Raw genomic sequence first — 23,002 nt, 5'->3', positions numbered from 1 at the left:
ATAGCACTAATTTAAAGAATAAATAATTGAGAAGCGTTTTGGACAATGGCCAAACTTGGCTATGGACCAGGTAAATATGTAAATGTTTGGCGTTGATTAGAAGCGCCAGCATCAGATGATAAACGCCTATTTCGGTATATTTAAAAGCCAAAACTTTACGATATTTTTACGATGCCCAGCTTTGGGCAAATGTATTGTCTTTTGGGTTATTACTGTTGATTTTGAAAGGTAGGTGTTCGGTTTATGACACCGGCATTAGCATTTGTATGGTCCCTTGATTTCGCCAGTTGCCGTTTGGCCATGGATTAAAACATAAGAACTGTAATAAAATGCTGAAGCCATGTTGCTAAATGCTTTTTTTCTGAAATTCATTTAATATGCAGATTGCTGATTCACATTAACTCTCAGTAAGAGTTCATTTGAAAAGCCATTTCTTAAAAATTATCTACATATGTATTTAAGCATTTTTAGTAGTAACGGATAATTCGATGTATTTATTTTCCCAATCAGAAAAGGGAGAGATATTTACTCTAGTAGATTTTTTACTCGAAACCCTGTTGAATAATGCAAACGGTTCCAGCTTATTTAAGCAATTAACTAATATATATGTATGTATTACGTATTTTACGCTATTTTCCCCATTCCGTGAAAAAATGAACACATTAACAAGCAGCTGTTTTCTGTTTACAGCTCGTACACAAGATTCTCCCAATTGGTGTCGGACAGCCTTTTTATTAGTCTCTCGCCAACTTACAAAACGGCTCTCTCGAAGCCGTCTCTCAATGCTCGCGCTCTGCCTCTTTGTGGCACCTAATGTTTTATCTGACCACATATTTTTCCAACGCCCACCTGCTCACCACAACTTGTAAACAATTATGGCCGACGCCGTTGTGCTCAATATTACCCAGCACAACCGCAACCTCAACAACAACAAGAGCAACAAAAAATCCCAAAATGGCTTCACAGAAGCGTCGATCGTCCAATAAGCGACGGCTTTTCAACACTGGTGTGCGTGTGTGTGTGTGAATTTATGCATGGAGGCAGCAAACAATGTGTGTGAAAAAAAAAACAAATATCGAATATATGTTAGTCTTATTATTTACTTTTGGAACTATTCAATATAAAAATGAAAAAAAAAGTATTTACATTTTTCTTGGTTAATAAGAATCAACTGCGGTTTTTTTAATAAATTATATTTTCTTTTAAAAAATAACATAACGTGAGCACAGTGTAAGTATTTCGTGTAAAACTACTTTCCGCTGTTCCGCTTTCATGTTTATTATGACAGCATGCTGCGAATCTGTCTACTACTAAATGCAATTGAGTACTTTTTGATGTGAGGCCTCTTCTGTCTCAGCAGTAGGCATGCGCTCTCAGCAAAGAGCGCCAGCCCCACAAAATGTGCGCTCGCTCACATCGATGCTCTCCTCTCTCTCCACTGCGCATGGTATTTTGTTGTCGCTCAAACAACAACAAAAGCACACTTGTTGAAAATGAAAACGACCACAACAAAGAGAGCAAGCACACACATTAAATGCTTGAAACTGAACTGGTTTCCGAACAAGTTGTGCTGTACCCGAGCGTTTCGCTTATTTTACACTCTCGAGACACGAGACTCGAGAGGCAAAACGGCAACTACTGAGACTCGGTCGAGCCACTACAATGGCGAGAGCGGAGCGAAAAATGAATGAGTATGAATGTTGTTTATAGATTTTTAGTCGAATTCTGTTATTTCACGTTAAAGTACGTACGTGCACTGCGAACGGATTGCGAACGGAGTGTGTGAAATTGTTTAACGTGTGCCGCGTGTCAAGAAAAATACGTAACAAATTACTTACATACACATATGTACACACATACTGACGTGCAAATATTTCTTTAATATTCTGTGTGATGTTTTCCAAGGTGCTTTATTCTTAGACTGACCCGCATTTAGTCTTAGAAAAGTGTATTATTTCGAAAAAAAAGAAAAAAAATACACACGAAAAAAATACAAGTTGCAACAAATCAAAATAAAAAAAGGAAACATTTGTGATTTACGCTTCGATACACTTTCAAAGAGGTCGATTCCTCGCAGTCTTTCCCTCCTCCCTCCCTCTGCCACCCCGCCGCCTGTCATACATGCTGCATATGTCAAAATCACACGTACGTGCCTCGCCATAAACACGCCCTAAACGAGGCATTCAGGCGAAACCGCAAAAACCAAAACCAAAGAAAGAAAGAAAGAAAGTAATTTAATAGCTGAAAAATTAATTCTTGTTGTTTTCTTCTTCAACGACGCGTTGAGCGTATTCATGAATGCATTTTCGCAGCTTTTGGCGCGTAACGCAAAATATGAAATTATAACGTGCACAAATAAAAGCATAAAATAAATGTTCACCAGCTGCAATTATACTGTTTAATGAATTTATTACACAATTAAGCTGGCACCAGCAACAACAACAGCAACAACAGCAACTGCAAATAATAATAAAAATTAATATGCCGCTGGCGTGAAAGTCACAACTCGGCAAAACAAAAAACCCCAATTGAATTATTAATGATATAAATTATAAATAAACAACAATACAATAATAATATACCCGACAACAACAACAACAACTACAACAACAATTACCGCAATTCAAAAATCACGAGCCACAACGGTTAACGGTTAACGGTTAACGGCTTAATCGAAGGCAGCGCAGGCGCCGCTTTTAGCACGAGTTGGCAGCACCTCGCTCCACGCTCGACGGCAGGGCCAACGTCTTCCGAAGGAGACCCGCAGCAGCTGGCAGCACTGTCCCCGTGCTTGGCTCTCAACCGAAACAGCTCCTCCTCAAACCAAAGAACAGCCGTCAAAGTGGATTTAACCAACTATAACAAAATGCTGCAGTCCAGCAATCATCACTATCTCAGGCCGGATTATATGACAACGGCGCCAGCCCCGACAGCGGTAAGTTTTAGACAGGGTCGCAAAAAGAAACTTTAATGCTAATTGGTTGAAGATTTTGATAATGTTTTCCTCCAATACTGTGCTACCAATTATAGTTCCTCCGATCTTAGCACATAATCCGTTTTAGGCCCTATCCTACCCAATCAGGAATTATGTCACGGAGGCATTCCGAAACCCATAAACTATCTATATTCTAACTATTCGATCTATCTATAAGCAGATGTCTGTCTTTTTCTCTGCTTTTTCGAAGATAACATGCTAATTTGAGAATTTTAGCAGAAATTTGAGACAAATATATCTATATATTGTTCACAATATAAGTTTTTATTTGAAATTCAATTAGATAAATAGCCTTTATTTATTTGTTAAGTATAAGATATTACTGCATTTAGATGTATGATCTTCTTCTTTATATATCGTATAATAATAACAAATATATTTTGACAAAGATTTCAGATTTGTCAAGCTAGATTCATTCCATATATAGTTTGTATTTGCTGGTATTTACTTTGATAGTATTTTATCAATTAATTATGCTGAAATGTTGATTTAACTCGCACTTGCACGTCACAATTTATATCGAATTGAGGCGAGACTTGTTTGTTTTTCTGTTGAATAATAGATTCTTGTGTTTATCTTGCACGCAATATATCACAATCCAGCTGATATGGGCAGCTTATATTGTCCAGGTATCTGCTAGCGTTTAAATAAAATTAGTTGCCATTATTTATTAACGTATGATATTTCATAAATAATAGAAATGTCGACAGAAAAGCAATTACGGCACTCGCCGCAAGCGAATTTATTGTGCGACACAACAACAATCAACAACTCCTCCACATGTCGCCTTTCAAAGTGGTTGCCGGACTGTCAGATTGCCAGATTGCCAGACTGTCAGATTGTCAGACTCTCTGCTTCTGTGCTTAAATCGGCAACTACTGAGAGCAGCTGCGAGAAAGCAACAAATACATTTGTATGTGTATAAAATTCGCAATCGTAGCACAATAAATTTCCCAATATCTGCACATAAAACTTATTTATGTTTGTGCATATTAAACTATGTAAATATGTGTGTACGGCTCTCCCGAGTCGAGTCGAGTGGAATGGAGTGGGGTGAAGTTAAAGTGAGTTGAGTTTAGCCGAGTTGAGTAGAGTTAGATGCGAGGCACCTCTGTAAACTGTATTCAAATTTATGGCGCACCAAATCTGAATTTATAATGACAGAAAACAAATGCAATTTCGCAAATGCAGCGCACAAACACACAAAACTAAAAGCGAGCAACTATGGCAGTTAATCAGAGTCAAAGACTCTCCGCTTCCCAAAAGTCCTAAAGCACATAAATTTTCATTTTCATTTCTGAGTAAATATTCGCACAAGAACGGAAGCAAGTTTCGCATTCATGAGTGTATTCATTCAAATGCAACTAAGCACTCAATTTATTACATTAGTAGAAGCAAATATAATGAAACAAATATTATTTATGGTTTCAACAACAGAATATTGTAAATGATATATTTGTTCCAATTCCAATTTAAATAAAAAAAACGCTTTTCAGTGGAACATTTTCGCATTTTAAGTTGTTATTAAATGATCTAGTAAATATGTATGTAGGTATGCAATCTTTGCAGGTGTATAAAACAAATGGAAACAACTTTTGAAGCGTTTAATGTCATTATTCATATTAATTATTCACGATTTAAAATTTATAAGCCTGTCACTTAAAGTAAATTTATTTACTTCCAAGTCGACTGAGTAACCCTTTTGGCTGTATTTTGGCATACACTTAATGCATTTATATACATATGTAAATACTGCGCGCGAATGTCTATAAATTATTCAATGATTAATGATAGCTGCCCGCTATTAATTATAATAAAATCAAATAAACTAAGCCTGACAGCTGTCAGTGTCATCGTTTGTTTTTGTGGCGCCCGAACAATAAGAAACGACTAAAATTATGGCTGACTTGCCACAAAATTACTGTTGATAATTTGCTGTCACATTTGAAAAATTATGAAGCGCTGGCAACTGCCACAAAATGGAAACTAATATGCCCCGTGTTGGGTAATAACTCAAAACATGAGTAACAGCTACGTGAAAGTCAGTTCTGTTCAGACTCCAGTCAGCTAAAGTGACAGGCGACAAGCTAACTTGAGCCGAGCTGAGCTGAGCTGAACTGAACTGAACTGAGCGGCTTGTAAAAAGTAAATAAAGTGCAAATGTCAGCTGACCGCAAACATCATTAATATAATTAAATGTGTCAGTCAAGCAGCCATTTATGCAGTCAGACATTCATTTCAGTTAACCACATGCTGCCATCAGAGTCAAAAGCCCCCCCCCCACTATAAAAACGTTTGAGCAGTCAACAGTCAGCAGTTTACAGTTGCCAGTTAAGAGTCTGCTCACAGCTGAGCTGGCAACTCTGGCAGCTAAAGTGTGCGCTTGACACAACTCCCGCTCTCGCTCCAAGAGAGAGAGAGAGAGAGCTCAGCTACGCTCAACTCGGCTCAGTTCAGCTGAGTTGGGTTTGTGGCCTCCTTTTTGGTGAAGTTCGGTTCGAGTTTTGGCTGTCGTGGTGGTTGTAGTAATAGTGGCTCAGCTTTGTGTGTTTGCGTGTGGCTCTAATTAAAGTGTCATCAACAGCAGAGCACAACTACAACACAACAACAACAGCAACGGCAACGGCAAAAACAAAGACAGAAACAACAACAACAACAACAATGAATAGCAGAGGCCAGCATGTTAGTGATAAATTGCCATGTCTAGAGCTGTCATGTTAATTTTTCGTGCATACTGCATAATACTTTTCGCCTAAAGTGTTAATTAATTCTCGGAATAATACAAGTGTGTATATGTGTGTGTGTATTTCTGTATGTGTGGGTGCGTTTAAAGAAACAACGACAGGTAACAGATAGGTGCACAGTGGATCGCAATTTAAATGAAACAACAATTGTCTTGCAACTTTATGACTGATGCATAGATCTTTCTGTTCAGCTAACTTTAGCAGTAAATTGGTAAAAATCCAACCCTTTTTCAGTTCCAGTCAAAAGTTAAAGGTTAGACCTAATCCAAGCAAATGTATCTGGTTAATATTATAATACAGATTCCGCAAATTTCCGAGTGTATGGCACTCGAAATTGTTGAGATAAAAACCCGATTAGGCGCATTATCAATAATGAATGAGTATACAGTATTTAGCATTTTTGATTAGGAGGGAATACTCGAATTGTATGGCATTTTTATGGCACTCGTAATTTTTTAACGATCAATTTCGTTAATAAGCTAACTATAAATAAAAGCCATGCGGCGAAAAAATAACTAAGAACAGTCAGAAAAAAATAATAATTAAAATATGACCATCTTTTATTGTTATTGGCAATTTGGTTTGTTGCTTTGTTGTTTGTTTTTCTTTTGAAGCGACTGCTAAGAGGCATTTATCAATAAAATTGTCGGAGCGTCAATCGAGCTATTGACGCCTAAGTAAACCCCATTCCAACGCCGATTCCATGCTAAATGCTTACGTACGTACAAATTGAATGAGCGGGTCTCAATGAATCCATTTAAATGCACGCGAGGCAGTAACTATGGTAATGAATTGTGAAACGACTGCTTAAATGCAAAATAATAACCCGTTTTCAGTGGGGAGACGAAACAAAAAAAAAAAAAATATACAAATTATGGACTGCGATTATCGAACGGGGGAGCCGAGAGACACCAACTGCAATAATCGTAAAATGCGGCAACAAATTAACCAATAAATTAATAAAGAAATAATCATATTAATATGAACGCTGATAACTGTCAGGGGGGGAAAAAAGAGCTAAACTAACATAGAGTTGTTAATTTATGATTAGTTCATATGGTTGCTGAATGAAATGAGAATTTCTGCTGGCAACTGGCAGACATGATAGGCAAATGTTAGTTTGCTTAATTAATTCATTTGGCAGACATTTGTCCTGTTCCAAATGTGTTTTAAAGCCAACCAAAAGTCGGGCACTTAGCTGGCATTTGCTGACCATTTCCGATGCCTTTAAACGTGCTCTAATCTCGGCCAACTTAAATGCTTTTCGGACGGTGGCAATCGTTAAGTCGCCGGGTACAACGGGTCGTATGAGTGATTGCCCGTTAAATGATAGAAATACAAAGCACCGGGTCGCGCACAAAGAACGAAAGACTTACCATAAAATTTGACACTAAACACACAAATTGCTTTTGAAGCCCCCCGAAAAGCTGTCCAGTATCTGTGTGTGTGTGTGTGTGTGTGTGTGTTTGTATGTATTTATGTGGCAATGTGTGGCCATTGTCCAAACAAATCGTCTAATCATAAAAACTGAAACTGAAATGTAATATTGATAAGCCGAAAGCGGTCGGCACTCGCTCACGCATTCCCAACCGAATGCCGAATGCCAATGGGCACAAATTTCTGGCGCCGGCTTTTTGTTTCTATTCATTTTTTGTAGTTGGCTTTGGCTTTCAATCAAAGCAAGCCAAGCAGGAGAGACAAGAAATAAAAAACAAATAAGCAATCAATCTCAATCACATCAATTATGCGTTAAAAACCTTCTCAGCTGTCTGTCCACTTGTCTTATCACGCACACAAGTGTGCTTCTGTGTGTGTATTATTTATTTGAAATAGTTTTCCTTATTATTGTTGTTTATTTTATGCCGAAAAGGCGACACTTTTAATCCAACACTCTTCTAGAAATGTTAATCATTTTAATTGGCGCCACTTGTATCTGTATCTGTAAATGTATCTCTATCTGTGTGTGTATCTGTGTGTGTGTCTGATTGGGATTAATTTGTAAGCAGTCATTTGAAAGCGGTTCAAATTAGTTTCGTGTGTTGCAAGCAACATGCGACCCCAGTTCGCACTTTGGAAAAGTGAAAGTCGCCAGCGAACTTTCAACGAATCTCCAAAGAAAACAATTGCAGATATTATCTAAAAAAAATATGACTTGTCTGTTTTGTAGATTTATTCACCTTGTGTTTCAAAATAGCCCAAACGAAATGAAAACGAATAATATGACTGTCGAAAGCTGAACAAAGTAAATAATTTATTTAATGCCCGTGTCAAGCTGAAAACAACAGCTGTCGCTTGGCCTCAGCAGAACCAGGCCCATTCATTTTACATTTACAACGGGGGCCTCAATTGAAAGCTATGAAATGTACACCATAAAGTTGACAGCCAGTTCATTTAAATAGAAAACGACATGTGTCAAACTGACACGTTTTCTCAAATTTTTCTGTTTGCTTGCCATCTTTCCATCTTTTTGCCGTTGACACTCTTTGAACCCGAGTAGATTTGCCTGCTGACACTTCAAGGCGAGCGTCCCAAGGTTGACAGAACACAAGGCATCAAATAAGGCAAATACTTATTAAAAAGCAATAAACTAAAAATAAAACAAACTATGTCAAAAGCCAAGCAAGCAGGACCTGCTCCTGACAGAAAATGCAATTCGCATGCCTCTAAAAAATATACTTATGTTAACCTAAACATCCAATTGGCATTGTGTGAATCTTGTCTTGCCGTCAGCTGCCGCTGTGGAAAGTGAAAATGCATTTTTCTTAGCCCACGACAAGACGACAAGCATCTCACGCCTTCACATCCCCGGACGCGACTTATAGTGAGTGCAGCTTTCCCAGCTGACGCTTATCACGTGTTGGAGATCGGCGCACAAAGGGTCTTTTCGCGCTTCCCAACGCTGGCATATTTAAATTAGCTTCGACTAAAGCGAAAAATCTACCATCTGCAATTCATTTATACAGCTGTTTGTCTGTTTTGTCTGCCCGCCTCTCCGTCCGACTCTTATTTTGGCGTACTTTCGCGAAATTTGCTTATCGCAGTGCAGAAAATCAACCGAAGGGCGTTGCGCAGCAAAACGGAAACTCACAAAAACTAGTTTCAATGCAAACTACGCGAAAGTGAATAATAGACTAAAAGATACCCATTACATCCGATTTTTCAGCATTTTTAATACTATTTTAAAAAGTATCAATAAGTATCAGAATCTATGTATTCTATATATTCCAGAGAGCCCAACAATTGTACATTCAGCTCAAGGAAAAGTATACAACCCTTATCTGTTGCAAGGGTACAGGATATTGAAAAAACAAATGCAATGACTGAGCTCGAAGCTATATCTCTTTATATTCTATGACAGGGGGTGTCATGTGTGTGTGTGTGTGTGTGTGTGTGTGTGTGTGTGTGTGTGTGTGTGTGTCGGAGTATTTGGCTCAACTCGCATATTTTCGCATTTGATTATCCAAAGTGATGGACGGGGGCAGCCAAACAGACTGAAAGACAGACTGACAGACAGACAGACTGACAGTCTGAGGCGGCAGTATAAAGGGTGTCGGCCTGTCACTCAGTCAGTCGCTTCTTCTCACACAGCCAAGTACAATTTCTTTTTTTTCTTATTCTGTTTTTCATTTAGTTACATTTTATACACATATTGTGTTCGTAATACAAATTAAACAACAACAAAACTGTTGTGCAACACTAAACTGTTAGTTTGCTTTCCGGCCCAAAACGGGCGAGTGTCTCGCAACACTGGTAGCTGTCACACAGTCGGAGCTAAATGTCATTGAAAAGCGGAAACGGAAGTCAAATCACAGAGTGCAAGCCAATTGGACCTAAACAATATCTGAACTACTTATAATACTTTTCCTATAATAAAATATATATATAATTTATTTTAATTTTATTTAATCTCTACACAAAACCCCAAAACAAACCTTTGCTAGAACTGCGAATCATCGCATTAGGCAACAGAAAGTTGTATGAGGAAATAACACACGAATTTTTAGAAAGTTAATTAACTCATAAGCATTGCAAACTCAATTCGGGCAAATGTTAAAAACACGCAACCAAAGAAAACGAATACCGCGCACAACGAAATAAATAAAATCAGGAAAATGAATCGTGAATATGAAATGCAGCTACCGGGGAGTACATATGTATCGGCTGCCAAGGGAGACCCGGTATAACACAAGACCCGGAATCTGTCCCGGTCCCGGTCCCGGTCCCGGTCCCGACACGATTCGATTCGCCAGTTGTTAGTATTGCTGACAAGTGTTGTCAACGCATGTGTAAAGCGCATAATTATAAATAACACGTAATTAACGCGCCGCAAATGCGAATGACACCTCAGCTCATCTAATTTACTCTCACACCGTCTCCCTCTCCCTCTCCCTCTCTCTCACTCTCTGTCTCTCTCTCTCTGCCCCCGTCTTTGTCGTCGGTGAGGCTTTTTCTCGGGTTCACGCGTAGCCCGTTGGCATTTTGACAGCGCCCAAGGCAACAGATGACAGCGACAGGCTGACAAGTCGCACTGTGCATTGGCCACTAAACTTAAAAAAGGGTCATTGCATTTGCAACGGGCGACATGCAGCATGTTGCATGCAACGTGTGCCAGCGAGGCGTCAAGATGCGTCGCGAGATCAAGAATACCTTTGCATATTCAAAAAATTGAAAAAATGAGCAACACTCGCCGCGGAATTCATTAACGCTGACAACTTGAAATGCTAATTATTGTCAAATTAATTTAGTCAGCTGTCAGCTTAAATACAAGTATAGACTGTTTTGATTTTGCATTAACAAAGAATATAAAAATAAATAAAATAAAATAAAAATGAGCACAAGTCTGTCAGTGGGAATTTATATGCAGAGCGAGACCAGCTCCGCATTATTATACAAATGTGAGAATTAATGAATGCCGTACGTAGGCGCAGGCAGTCAATCAGTTGACAGAATGACACACTGACAGACAGTCCGTTTCGGTTTATGCAAATTGCAGCAGCTGCCGCAGCGCTTTTTTCGGTGCGATGCCAAAATCCGAATCGGGTATCCCATAAAAAAAAGACATTCACATACATTTTCTAATTTTATTGACTTGGCGATTCGGTGGCCAAATTAATTAGCAAGCAATATATTCTTTATGCTTTGCATATCTATTTCAATTGTAATCCACGAACCAAAACCAAAAATTGCAATCATTTTTTTTTAAATGTTTGTGGCCCAATCAAGAATAAGTAGATGCCGGCTGAGATCTCATTACTGCGCCAAAATTTACCAAAATTGCTCAAAAAACCGGATTTCGATATCGATTTTAATCGATTACTTGGAAACGGGGCAAGTTATCGAATATCGGAAACAAACTCGAATTGTGCGGGCACTAGGAGGACCTACAGCCAAAATTTCAAGTCTCTAGCTCTTGTAGGTTCTGAGATCCTTGCGTTCATACATACGGACAGACGGACAGACGGACGGACAGACTGACATGGCTAGATCGACTCGCCTGTTGATGCTGATTAAGAATATAACCAAACCTATGTTTCTCGAGTTGAGCAGTCCGTCAATCGGAACAAACAATTATATATATCTATAGATATATATGAATTGTATTGATTATAAGAACATGATGTTAAGTGTTGTAATAAATTCGACAAATATATTTATACTGTGCATAAAGAGAGGCACGCCCACGTTAGCACGACAGGTTCATATTGCGTATGATTGATAAACACGTTGTCTAAATTACATAGAAATGAACGAGAAAACAACAACAGGCAGCTGCTGGTCCAAAGAACCTTGAGCTGTTGGCCCAAGTAAAAGCTAATAGCTCGCAGACAGCGGCTGTTGTTGGCCGCCGTATTCAGCATTTGCTTTTATTCCGCGCAATGAGTGATGAGCCCCCTAATGGAATATGGCAAATGGGCGTCGACAAGAGCCAATAAGTATGTGTGAGATTCCGAAAGAGCTGCGTACGAACATTTGTCTCGAGGCAATTAATTTGGCCGAGCTCGCACAAGGTTAATTATATGGCGTATAGTACGTCATTAAGGACAGGTTATACGGCAATAGAAGCCTGGACATTTTCCCATTAGCGTGCACCTGACAAAAAGACAACTACGATGTGCGAAATGAAACGCCAAAACATAAGTGTTAAAATACAATAAACAAGCACCACAAACAAAACTAAAGGAGAAAGACAAGCGTATCCGCAGCAACAATAACAACAAAAACAACAACAACATTTGTTAACTGACAACTAAATGGACACATAATGTTGACAAAAGTCTGGCATGAAATCTAACAGAGGGGAACAAGGCCCCGCAGACCCCTCAAATGAAAGAAAGAGTGACACATGAAAATGGCATTAATGTGTCACTCAAAACGTACACAGCAGCAGCAGCAGCAACTGTTGTTGTTGTTGTTGTTGCAACTGCGACAATTGCAATGATATGGCTGACAGTTGTTGTTGCTGGGGCCAAAGCAGCGGCTAAAATTGCAACATTGTCTAACGCCAAGTGCAGTACAGTACAATGCATGTGTGTGCGTCGTCAAATTAAGTGGCAACGCCATAAGAGCATTGCCACACAACCAAACCCCCACTCGCCCCCCCTCAACCTACTTGCGACATGCCCATCGAGTCTTTTTTTTCCAGTGCTGCCAACTCTCGACCATATTTACTCGAGCCGAGTTTGACAGTCAAATGACGCTGTCAGTTGTCAATATGACAAGTGTCACTTTTGCAGCAGTTGACAGTTAATGTGACAGTGCCTGTGCGCCGGCTAAATAAACTACAGGCATATTGGATTGCGCATTTGGACTCGAACGAGTACTCGCAATTTGGCATTCGGCTGTAGACAGCGCAGCCTTTGACATGTTGCACACACTTTACGCTCTGTGTGTTGCATTTGCAAACTAGCGCACTTTGTGGCACTGCAAGTATTGTATTCGCAAGATGAACTTAACAGAATCGCATTTATGTTACATTAACATTTGTGCATTTATGTAAGTTAACAGTCGATGCGACAATTTCCTCATATCCGTTCTTATGAACGCATCGAACTAAAATAACATATTAACTAGGGACAGCAAACAAGCATCTAAAATTGCCGATCAAGTTTATTTAGTTAGTTAGTTAGTTTAGTTTAGTTTAGCTTAGTTTCTCTGCATTCAATAAATAGTTATTTCCAGACATTCCATTATGAATTTGGTACAGCCAAATTTTGAGTAAAAAAAAAAACGTCAAAAAAATATATGTACTATTAAAAAGAAAAGTAAACCTGTCCGACCAGGGGATACCCTGAACCTTCTTCTACGCTTTGCTTAATCTTCGACTTTTTTCACCAATTTAATGGGCGTTCAGCGTATTAAAAAGTAAAGATTAATTCTTCGACGCGCCGAAGTAGCCGTTTCTTTTGGCTTTTTGACAATTTCGTTGTCATTGCCGTTCTCTTAGTGCAGATATAATTGGGCACCTTTAGTAAACGTTGTTGCTTTTTGAATAATAATTAAGTACATTTTTCACAAAGCCACACGACAGCAGGGAGGGGTAAAATATCTTTGTGCGACTGAATAAAAGTTTCGAGAGCATTTATGTAAATTTTTGCGGGCTCGGAGCACAGCAAATTTATTAGCAGCACGAAAACACAAAAAGGTGTTAACAGATAATGGATAAAATCCACATAAGCGTTAAGTATGTGCACAACCCAGTCATTGCCAGACCGCAGAGCCCCCACACACCCAAGCACACACACACACACACACACACACACACACACACACACACACACACACACACACACACAAACACACACACACACACGCGCACACACAACGTCTGCATTAAGTTTTATACAATTTTTATCGCTTATTTTATAATTCGCAACAAAACTGCAAAGCGTCTCAACGTCCTCGCTGGGGGCTTATGCAAAGCGACAGCGACGCCGACGTCGACGACGGCGTCGCACAATTTCCGCTTTTTATGCTTATCCTGTAATTCATATTTATAGCGGCTGTTTTTGTGGCACAAGGCGCCGGCAGGAAGCAGCACCATGAGCCGCAGCATCGTAGAAAATTGCATTTTAAGGAAAATATAGCCAGGAGCCGTAGCCGCAGCCGCAGCCGTAGCCGGAGCCGGAGTTGCTGAATTGCATTATCAATGTAGATAAGTTTTATTGCGGTTGCCAGGGCATCCCCATTTAAAAATAATTTAAATAATACAAGTCTTCGGAATACAAGCAATTGCCAGAGTTCCCCCTACTTTATTACCCAATACCAGACATTGAGTACAAAGCAACGTAGACTTAGACTAAGACTCTTCCAGCTGCTGGTTAGGGTTAAAAGAATGCGATTCTTTCTGAAAAAATGTATGTACACATTGTTTCTCTGTAATGTTGATTACGCAGTTATTAAAAAGTAAAAGCAAATCCGCCAGAAATCGCCTTGATAGAACTCTTCTGACTATAATAATAACCTGTACGGCTTAAAGCCCAATCTGTTTTTATTGTGAACCAAACTCTTTAACAAATCCAGAAGCGAGGCATATATATTCTATAGCCATTTTCATTATTTTCAGTTATAAATTAAAAATGTACCAAGTCTTGTAATAAAGTCTGAGATAAGTTTGGCTAAGAAAACCCAAGTTCACGAATTGAACCAAATGGCAAGAAAATGGTTCGTTCCGTGAACTATTTTCAACTACAACTACGGGATTACAACCGCGTTAATATTTCTAGTAATACACTCTATTTGCACATAAACAAATAGACATTATATTATAGTAAGGTATGTATCAAACAAATTAGATCTATATTTGTATTCGGCAAAACTTCAAAGGCCTGTAAAGCAGACATCAAGTTTCAATTCGAACAAACACGAAACAACAATTCGATCTGCGCATCTTTTGTGGCTGCCTGTTGGCTGTCTGGCAATTTTGAGCAATCGAGCATTCGACGAGTTTTCAATTGAACTCACATCTTGAGGCCTGTTCAGATTTCACGGTTTGAGGGGGCTGGCATTGTCATTGTTTCCAAAGTTTCAACATTTTGTTTGTCATATTAACATAAAGTATGATTTTTTGAGTGGCTTCAAGTACACCCAGTTGATCGGCGCCGACTTCTTCTGCTTCGCTCCCCCTTCAGCACTCGAGATATTGTTTTTATTCGTGCTGCAGATGCTTAATATTGCTTCAAGTGTATATTTGCCGTCTAAAGTGTGTCGATGTGTCATATTTCCCCAGTGCTAAGTGTTTGAGCCATAAAATAATATGGCTTAGGGCATTATTAAAATGCCGCTGCGTAAAACGTGACACATTTAGTAGTTTCGTGTGTTTTTTCGAATCATATTCTTTGACAGCTCATGCGTTTATCTAGAAAGGTTTCTCAGTAGAAAGAAAGTACAGTAGATACTGCCAAATAGCAATTGAGTTGACTGAGTCAAACAAGAAACAGCAGATCGGACTATGAATGAAATGAAATATGAAAACATGGCGAAGAAGAAGTTCTCCAAGAATCGTAAAGGCAGGGCATATATATATGCCTATGCACACAGTTGGCTGGCATATATAAGTACAGCAATTTTCATAATGATCGGACTCTAGAGTCCGAAGTTATTAAAGAACGCATTTTATCCATAGATTGGAACAAGGGCAACAGCTTGGCGCTTGATATAGGACACTTTACAAATAAAAAACAAAAAAAAATTATTTAACTTTAGGAATTATAAAAAGCAATTTATTATATGAAAAGTAGCAAATTGGTCTCGAGTCTAGGCTAGACCTAATCCAAAACTTGACTCTTGGACTTTTGTTTATTAATTATGCCAATAGGGAAGTTAATACAGTGCGTATACGTATTTTTAACGTCAAGGCAAGCGCAAGTGCTTTTTTGGCACACTCACACACACACGCACACACCTTTATAGCTTAATTAACAGGCTATGCCAAATGCAGTTGTATTTGCAGTAAGTCATGCCAGGGAATGCGGCTCTCTGTTTAGTTTGAAGTATCTAATTAAATTATCCGCATTTAACAAGCGACTGTGACTTGATTGTGCAAAAGGCATGACTAAATACATGTGCCCATACGGAATGAAACCTTTTCGATCATTGTATATTTGCTCATGTTATAATTGTGGTTGTTGCTGTTCATATTTGCCTGCCATTTAACTGTTGTTGTTGTTGTTGTTGTTGTTTGTACATATTTTTCACGAGGTGTAACATTTTAATTAACACAACGTTCATAATTTGTTAACGGATGCAAGAGCACAGAATATGTTTTATTTTCCTCCTATTTTGTTCGTTTCAAAATGTCTACTATGTTCAACGGGCACAACGAGTGCTAATTAAGTGCTATAACTACCTTTTCTACACTAATATCAGCCAAGTAAATAGTTGGGATATTTTTCGGGCCTGCTCAGTCAATCGACTATTTAGACCTGACCAATATTTGACACCAGCAACGCGAACGAATATACATAAGCCCTAATAACAACTATTGTTCAATCATAAATTGAACAAGCCCCATATGGAGTTGCCTATCTCTAAGCGAGTATAAATAATATAAATATTAGTCGAGCCTGCACGAGTGTGTGTGTGTGTGCGTGTGTGTGTACATACATTGTGGCTGCACACGCTAAATTTATAAACTAAATCACAAACAACACCAAATGCGCGACACGAATACGCGTAATACCAAAAATCAATACAAGAATGTTTATCAGTGTCCATTATAAATTATGGCTAATTGTGCTTAGAACGAGACTGGCTGGGCCGCCGCGTTGTTGCTATAATTGATAAAGTGTTGACACAATTCCGAAAAATAAGTGAGTTCCGGCTCGCGAGGACTACCCCAAAGACTGAGTTCAACAACCATAGTTGTTGTTCGATTGAATGTCAAATATCATCATTTTCTATGGATAACATCACATCGCAGGGCCCAAAATATGCACATTTGATGAATCAAAAAAATATTCAAATTGAACATCAGGTGGAAAAAGCGTGAATCGAACACGAAGAGGACTTGAACACGTCGTGTTGAGTCGTGAGTATTTGTGAGAAAACACGTGACGCACTTAATTCTAGAATGGAATTTCCACAGAGACAACCACAATTTTGTTCTTTGACAAAAACTAACAAATAACAAAAAAAAAATATATGTTTATATATTTAGTTTTCAGGGTAGCATTCGATATTTAGCTAACTGTAAATAATTTTTCTCAATTGCGGTCCTTATCGTATAACAAAATATGCTCAAGTCCCATCCCCATTAGGGCAAATGTGTGTTTGTGTTTGTGTGTGTGTAAGAGCTTAAGTACCGATAAGAAATTTGCCATTTTTACAATGGTATCATAATAATTTATGGCTGCCCATTGAGTGTTATAAAAGCTTCAATATTTTGTAGTTTATGACTTGCGCCAGTTGGGCTTGGGCGTAATTACACACACACACACACACACGCACACAAACGCTCACACACACACACACACACTAAATACATAAGCGGTACATCATTATTTCCAATGTGCGCTGGGTCTTTGTTAGTTGCCATGAATTATGGCTCTCAACTCGTTTGTTCAGTTTAGGTTTTCTGCTCTGTTCGCTACACACACTCTCTCTCTCTCCCTGTCTCTCCCTCTCTGTCACTCTCTCGCGTGCCCTGCTGGTTCATAATTTATGGCATGCGGCGAAATGGATTTTATTGCAAAAGCCGTGTTCGAGTTTATGGCACAACTGTAAGTGGGTAATATTCATTTCATTTATATGCACTTTGCTTTGTGCCTTGCGTCGGCATTTCTCGGACTCGGCAAAAATCGCTAATTTTCACTTTTTAGTCTGAAAAGTAGCACTAAAACATGATTAGTTATTGGCTATGATTAATAGCCAATGTTTAACCCAGGGTCTTTCAACCTTCACCTAATCGCTGCAAATATTACGTTGTCATATTTTATGGCCATTTTATGGCCAGCAATTTTGGTAAATGAATTGCACGAATTCAGAAATTATTACACTGACAAATTGATCACGATAATGAAGCTGATGAAAATACATTTTAATCAATGTTATATTTTTAGCAAGAGTACAATGCGTCATCTCCCAATCGTAACTGAAAATCGTTTGCATAAGCAAAAATAATTCCTAGTTTCAGGAACAGCCCGAAATATACCATAAAAAGAAATGAATTTCAGTTAGAGAGAGTAATATATAGTATAGGGCTAATGCATTCTAATTTGAATAAATGTGGCCAATAGACGTAAAGTCTGAGACTTGAATAAAATACCAATTTACGGGCTACATTATAATCATGGTCAAATTTGGTTCGAAGTTTGGTTCTTCACAAGTTCTGTATAAAGTAGTACTTTTTCCCAGATATCTTAACAAACGCATCAGTTACGTAAATCTTCAGCTATTATATCGTGCAACTTCAATATGTCTGTTTTAATGGGGATAGCTTCAATTGAGAAACCTGCACAGAAAATGTGGTTTTTATCGGGTTGAACTTTGGGCAATTTGTGTGGTTCAAGATTCGATTTATGATATAAAACTGGGATTCAATCTTAGTTATACTTTGATGATATTAAATTAAATGATATTATAAAATATAAGTTATGTATTTCAGTATCGTATCGTAAGGCCGTAGAATTTAAAGACTTCCGGTCTGTCGATGGCGTTGCTTATTTGTTTTTCGCAACAAGCTTTATCATATTTTTAGCGCCCCATGGCAATAACTTTGGCCGAGAATGGGCTTGTGCCCAAATGCTTTCACACTACATTTGCGTCGTAATTTTTATATTTAATGTACTTTTTATATCTTTTATTTGCGAGCGTTTTAATAGCCTCATAATTCCATTTATTCGGCCGCCTCGGGCATATTTATGGTTATCAGCCCTTATTTATGATAGCCACGAGCGCAACAAGGGCAGCAGCCCAGGGCTTCAGTTGTGGCCGGGTCGAACCCAACCCAACCCAACTCAAGCCGAACCGTTTTGATATTTCATGATCGCGCGAGTGTTGGCCCAAGATTAAGATCACATATCGTGCTTTATGCTGGCGACCGTCAAGGAAGTGTTTGGGGCATTAAAGTAAGACAATGCCAAAAAGGCGACACTGCGATTGTTTGGCTCTTATCTGATGTCGCTGGCACGATATCGAGGAACTGGCCAGCCCTTCCCTTTTTCCCTCCCTCTCTCTGTGGCTATGCATATGGGCAGTGGCTAATAATTCTTTACTCTGACTCTTCTTATGCACTTGCAGCTGGACAATAAGAGCAGCCCGTTGGCGCTATTGGCGCAAACATGCAGCGCTATCGGCGCGGACACCACAAATCCCAAGCTGCTGGCGGCGAATATTGAAAAGTCCACAAAGCAACAGCCCAAAGGCGGCGGCAGCGGCATCGGCAATGGCAACGGCAACGGCTTGGGACTGGCGGATAACACACGCGATAAATCCTCACCGGTTAGCAGTCATTCATCCAGCGTTAGCACCGGCTCCGTGGAGCAGCAACAGCTGCCGCCGGCGCACAGCAAGACCCCCAGCACCTTCAAGCCCTACGAGACGAACAACAACGACTGCGGCGCCACAAATCTCACCAGTAGCAACAGCAACAGCGGCAGTGGCAACAGCAACAGTGGCAACGGCAGCAACCAGCGCGTAAAGACGCCCAAGGCGAGCGGGGCATCCACCAACGGACAGCAGCGCTGCGATTCGAACCAAAGTGCCAGCAGCTCCCATCGCGAGTCGCCAAATACGACCGCCTCCATGGGCGGCGCCGCGCTCAGGCGCACGCCCAACACAACTGGCAACCAGCTCAACGGCAGTCCGGTGCAGGTTTCCGCGCCGGTGCGCAGCAATTCCAAAGAGTCAGCAGCGATGATGCACAGCCCGAGTGCAGCCAGCTCCAGCCGACTGCAGGAGGCGGCCTACGCGGCGGCCAAGGAGGCCAGCTATGTGAAGGCTCTGCATGCGGCCAGCCAGCAGGCGAACTCCTCGGCGGGCTCCTATTATCCTGCAGGTGAGAATTACACGTTTCCACTAAATCCAAGCCCGACCTCGGATCAGACAGATAGATAGTAGCTAGTCCTATTTAATAATAATCTAAATCCTACATTAAGAATAAAACTAAAAATGTTTAGCTTCCTTTCGATCAAAATAGCGAGAATAACTCTGCTGACTTCCTCATTCAATTTTTAATATTCAGTTCATTTAAAATATTTTAAATGAAAGCAGAATAATAATATTTGAATAATAATGAATAAAAGGTATTTCCTTGGAGATATATAGTGTCTAAAATTCTCGGCCAATAGATGCTCTACGATAAGAGGATTGCTCTTATGTGAGGAACACAATTTTACTTAAGAATCAAAATGCATAAAAAACACATAATTATTTTGTGCGAATGTATGTAACATGCAGCAGGAAGCATCTCGGGCCCCGTAAAGTATATATAAAACCGCCAAGGTTATATTGGTTTGTCCGTCCGACTCCTCGTTCGTCTGTCCGTATAAATAAACGCGTCGATTTAAGAGACTATAAGAGCTAGAGTCTAGAGAATTTGAATGTAGCTACTGTTGTTTTGTTAATCGTATTAAACATCGTAAGCTTATGACGTATTCACGACAGAAATCGACAACAAATCCTGTAGTTATACTCTTGCAGAGAGTATTATAAATAAGTCGTGAAATATGTAACGCATCTCCATTCCAATAAAGTAAGCCAAGTTGATTTAGCCATGTCTGTTCGTCCGACCGTCTGTCTGTTTTATATCTCATATATCCTTCTTTCTGTTGCCGAATCAAACAACCATATCATATAGCTGAAATTGGAACGATCGGTCGAAACGTAGTTTCTTGTTTTATTCTGTTCTCCAAGATATTTTCATCAACATTTACAAGCTTCACAAATCTGCAAGCCCGTAAGGCAAATGCCTAGAAGGGTATTAGATCTTCGGCGTGTCGAAGATATCCTAATCGGAGCTTATAAGAGCTGGAAGTTTCTAGTTTGGTTTGTCACAATAATTGTAATCGATTCGTGGATTTCTCATCTGCAGGCTACGGCAGTCCCTATCCAATGGACTTGATGACAGCGAGCTCGCTAATGTCGCCACATCATGCCATGTTCAAGGCGTCGGCTATGAATCCGTATTTGAACTATGCCCGGCTCAAAGGATTGACGGACCCGTCGGCCATGATGCAAGCAGCACCAAATATCTGCCGTGATCCGTACTGCACGGGCTGTCCGGCCAGTCCTCATTACATTAACAAAGCAGCCGGGCAGCCCTGTCCCGCCGGGTGTCCGCAGTGCGAGGCCGGTGGATCGGGAAAATCCGGTGGCAGCTCTGCAGGCGCCGGGGGCTCCAGTGCGGCAGCTGCGGCGGCAGCGGCTGCATCCTCCTACCACGCCCAGCTGGCTGCCCTGGCGGCCGCCTCGCAGATGCCGTACGTATGCTCCTGGATTGGCAGCGATGCGGCGTATTGCGGCAAGCGCTTCGGAACCTCCGACGATCTGTTCCAGCATTTGCGCACACATACGGCCTCCGTGCCGGATGCGGTGCTCAGCGCAGCGGCAGCCGGCGGCATACCACCGAATCATCCGCTATTCCAGCGCACCTATCCCACCCCGCCGCTGAGCCCGCTGTCTGCGGCAGCACGATACCATCCGTACGGGAAGCCATCAATGATGCCGCCATCCTTGGCACCGCCCGGGATGCCCGGCCTGCCGCCGCATGCCGCACTGGCCCAATACTTTGCGCCCTACTCGTTATACGGACCGCGCATGGGCTCATCGCATCCGTAGTAGGCGCAGCAGCTGTTCGAGCCGGTTGGTCAACATTCAGTCAAATCATTTTGCTTGAGTTCGTCCGGGGCGGGGGGGCGGGTCAACTCACTCGTGAAACGAAAAGCTAGTGATCTAATGTACTATAGTTACATACAAATGTTTAAATATTTAGCTTTAGGCGCTAAACAAGCAAGTTGAAAAGTTCTATTCAAGGATATGCCACAACACATCAATTTGTTCATCAGCGTGTCTCTCCGTGTGTCCCATTTAATGCTTATGGTAATTTTAATATTATTTATTAATTGACAAACAAAACAAAACAATATCTATATATATATATATACATATATATACACATGTACATATGTTTGTATGTTATATGCATATGAAAACCAATTTGAAATGAAACGAGAAAGAAGTGCTATCTTCGGCACACCGAAGATTTAATACCCTTGCAGACCCAACCTTTTCAAAATGCTCATAGTGCTTTGCCCGTATCTAAGAAGCACAGGGAAAATAGTTAATGCCGAGTATGGTTAAGATATCTTGAAAAACAAAACAGGTTTCCATACAACAACTTAATTTTCGACCGATCGTTCCTATGGCAGCTATATGATATAGTTGCCCGATGTGAATAAGATTTTGCATAAGTGGAGGGAGCATAGTAAAACTAATAAATGCCGAGTTTGGTCAAGATATCTTGAAAAACAAAAAAATTCCATACAACAGCATAATTTTCGACTGATCGTTCCTATGGCAGCTATATGATATAGTTGTCCGATCTTAATAGAATTTTGCATATATATGGGGACCGTTGTAAAACTAATAAATACTGAGTTTGGTTAAGATATCTTGAAACACATAAAAATTTTCTATACAAAAACTTAATTTTCGACCGATCTTTCCTATGGCAGCTATATGATATAGTGGTCCGATCTTAATAGGATTTCGCATATATATGGGGAGCCTAGTAAAACTAATAAATACCGAGTTTGGTCAAGATATCTTGAAAAACATAAAAATGTTCCATACAAAAACTTAATTTTCGACCGATCGTTCCTATGGCAGCTATATGATATAGTTGCCCGATCTTAATAGGATTTTGCATATATATATGGGGAGCGTAGTAAAACTAATAAATACAAAGTTTAGTCAAGATAACTTTATAAACAAAAATGTTTTTCATACAAGAACCTACTTTTCGACCGATCGTTCCTTTGGCAGCTATATGATATAGTGGTCCGATCCAGCTGGTTTTGACATATGAGCTGCGTGCAACAGAAAGAGGGAATTCTGCAAAGTTTCATAAAGATAGCTTTAAAACTGAGAGACTAGTTCGCATAGAAACAGACAGACGGACAGACGGACAGACGGACAGACGGACATGGCTATATCAACTCGGCTGTTGATACTGATCAAGAATATATATACTTTATGGGGTCGGAGATGTCTCCTTCTATGCGTTACACATTTCACGACAAAATTATAATACCCTCTGCAAGGGTAT

The 23,002-nt window shown here is 40.0% G+C and overlaps 1 protein-coding gene across 1 annotated transcript; it reads left to right on the top strand.

Annotated features, from left to right (window-relative positions):
• Window positions 1-1,719: 1,719 nt before the first annotated feature.
• elB (elbow B) lies at window positions 1,720-21,583 on the top strand. The gene is made up of 3 exons (XM_064683059.1): window positions 1,720-2,935; window positions 18,976-19,732; window positions 20,768-21,583. The coding sequence occupies exons 1-3, from the start codon at window positions 2,867-2,869 to the stop codon at window positions 21,511-21,513; spliced, it is 1,572 nt and encodes a 523-aa protein (XP_064539129.1). The 5' UTR covers window positions 1,720-2,866; the 3' UTR covers window positions 21,514-21,583.
• Window positions 21,584-23,002: the final 1,419 nt, after the last annotated feature.

The sequence above is a fragment of the Drosophila montana genome, unplaced genomic scaffold (genome assembly GCF_035044405.1).
Source record: "Drosophila montana isolate Dmon_TW-CO22-7 unplaced genomic scaffold, ASM3504440v1 contig_2581_1, whole genome shotgun sequence".
NCBI classification, from domain to species: Eukaryota; Metazoa; Arthropoda; class Insecta; order Diptera; family Drosophilidae; genus Drosophila; species Drosophila montana.
Note: the sequence above shows the minus strand (reverse complement) of the source record. Positions and strands in the feature narration are given on the sequence as shown.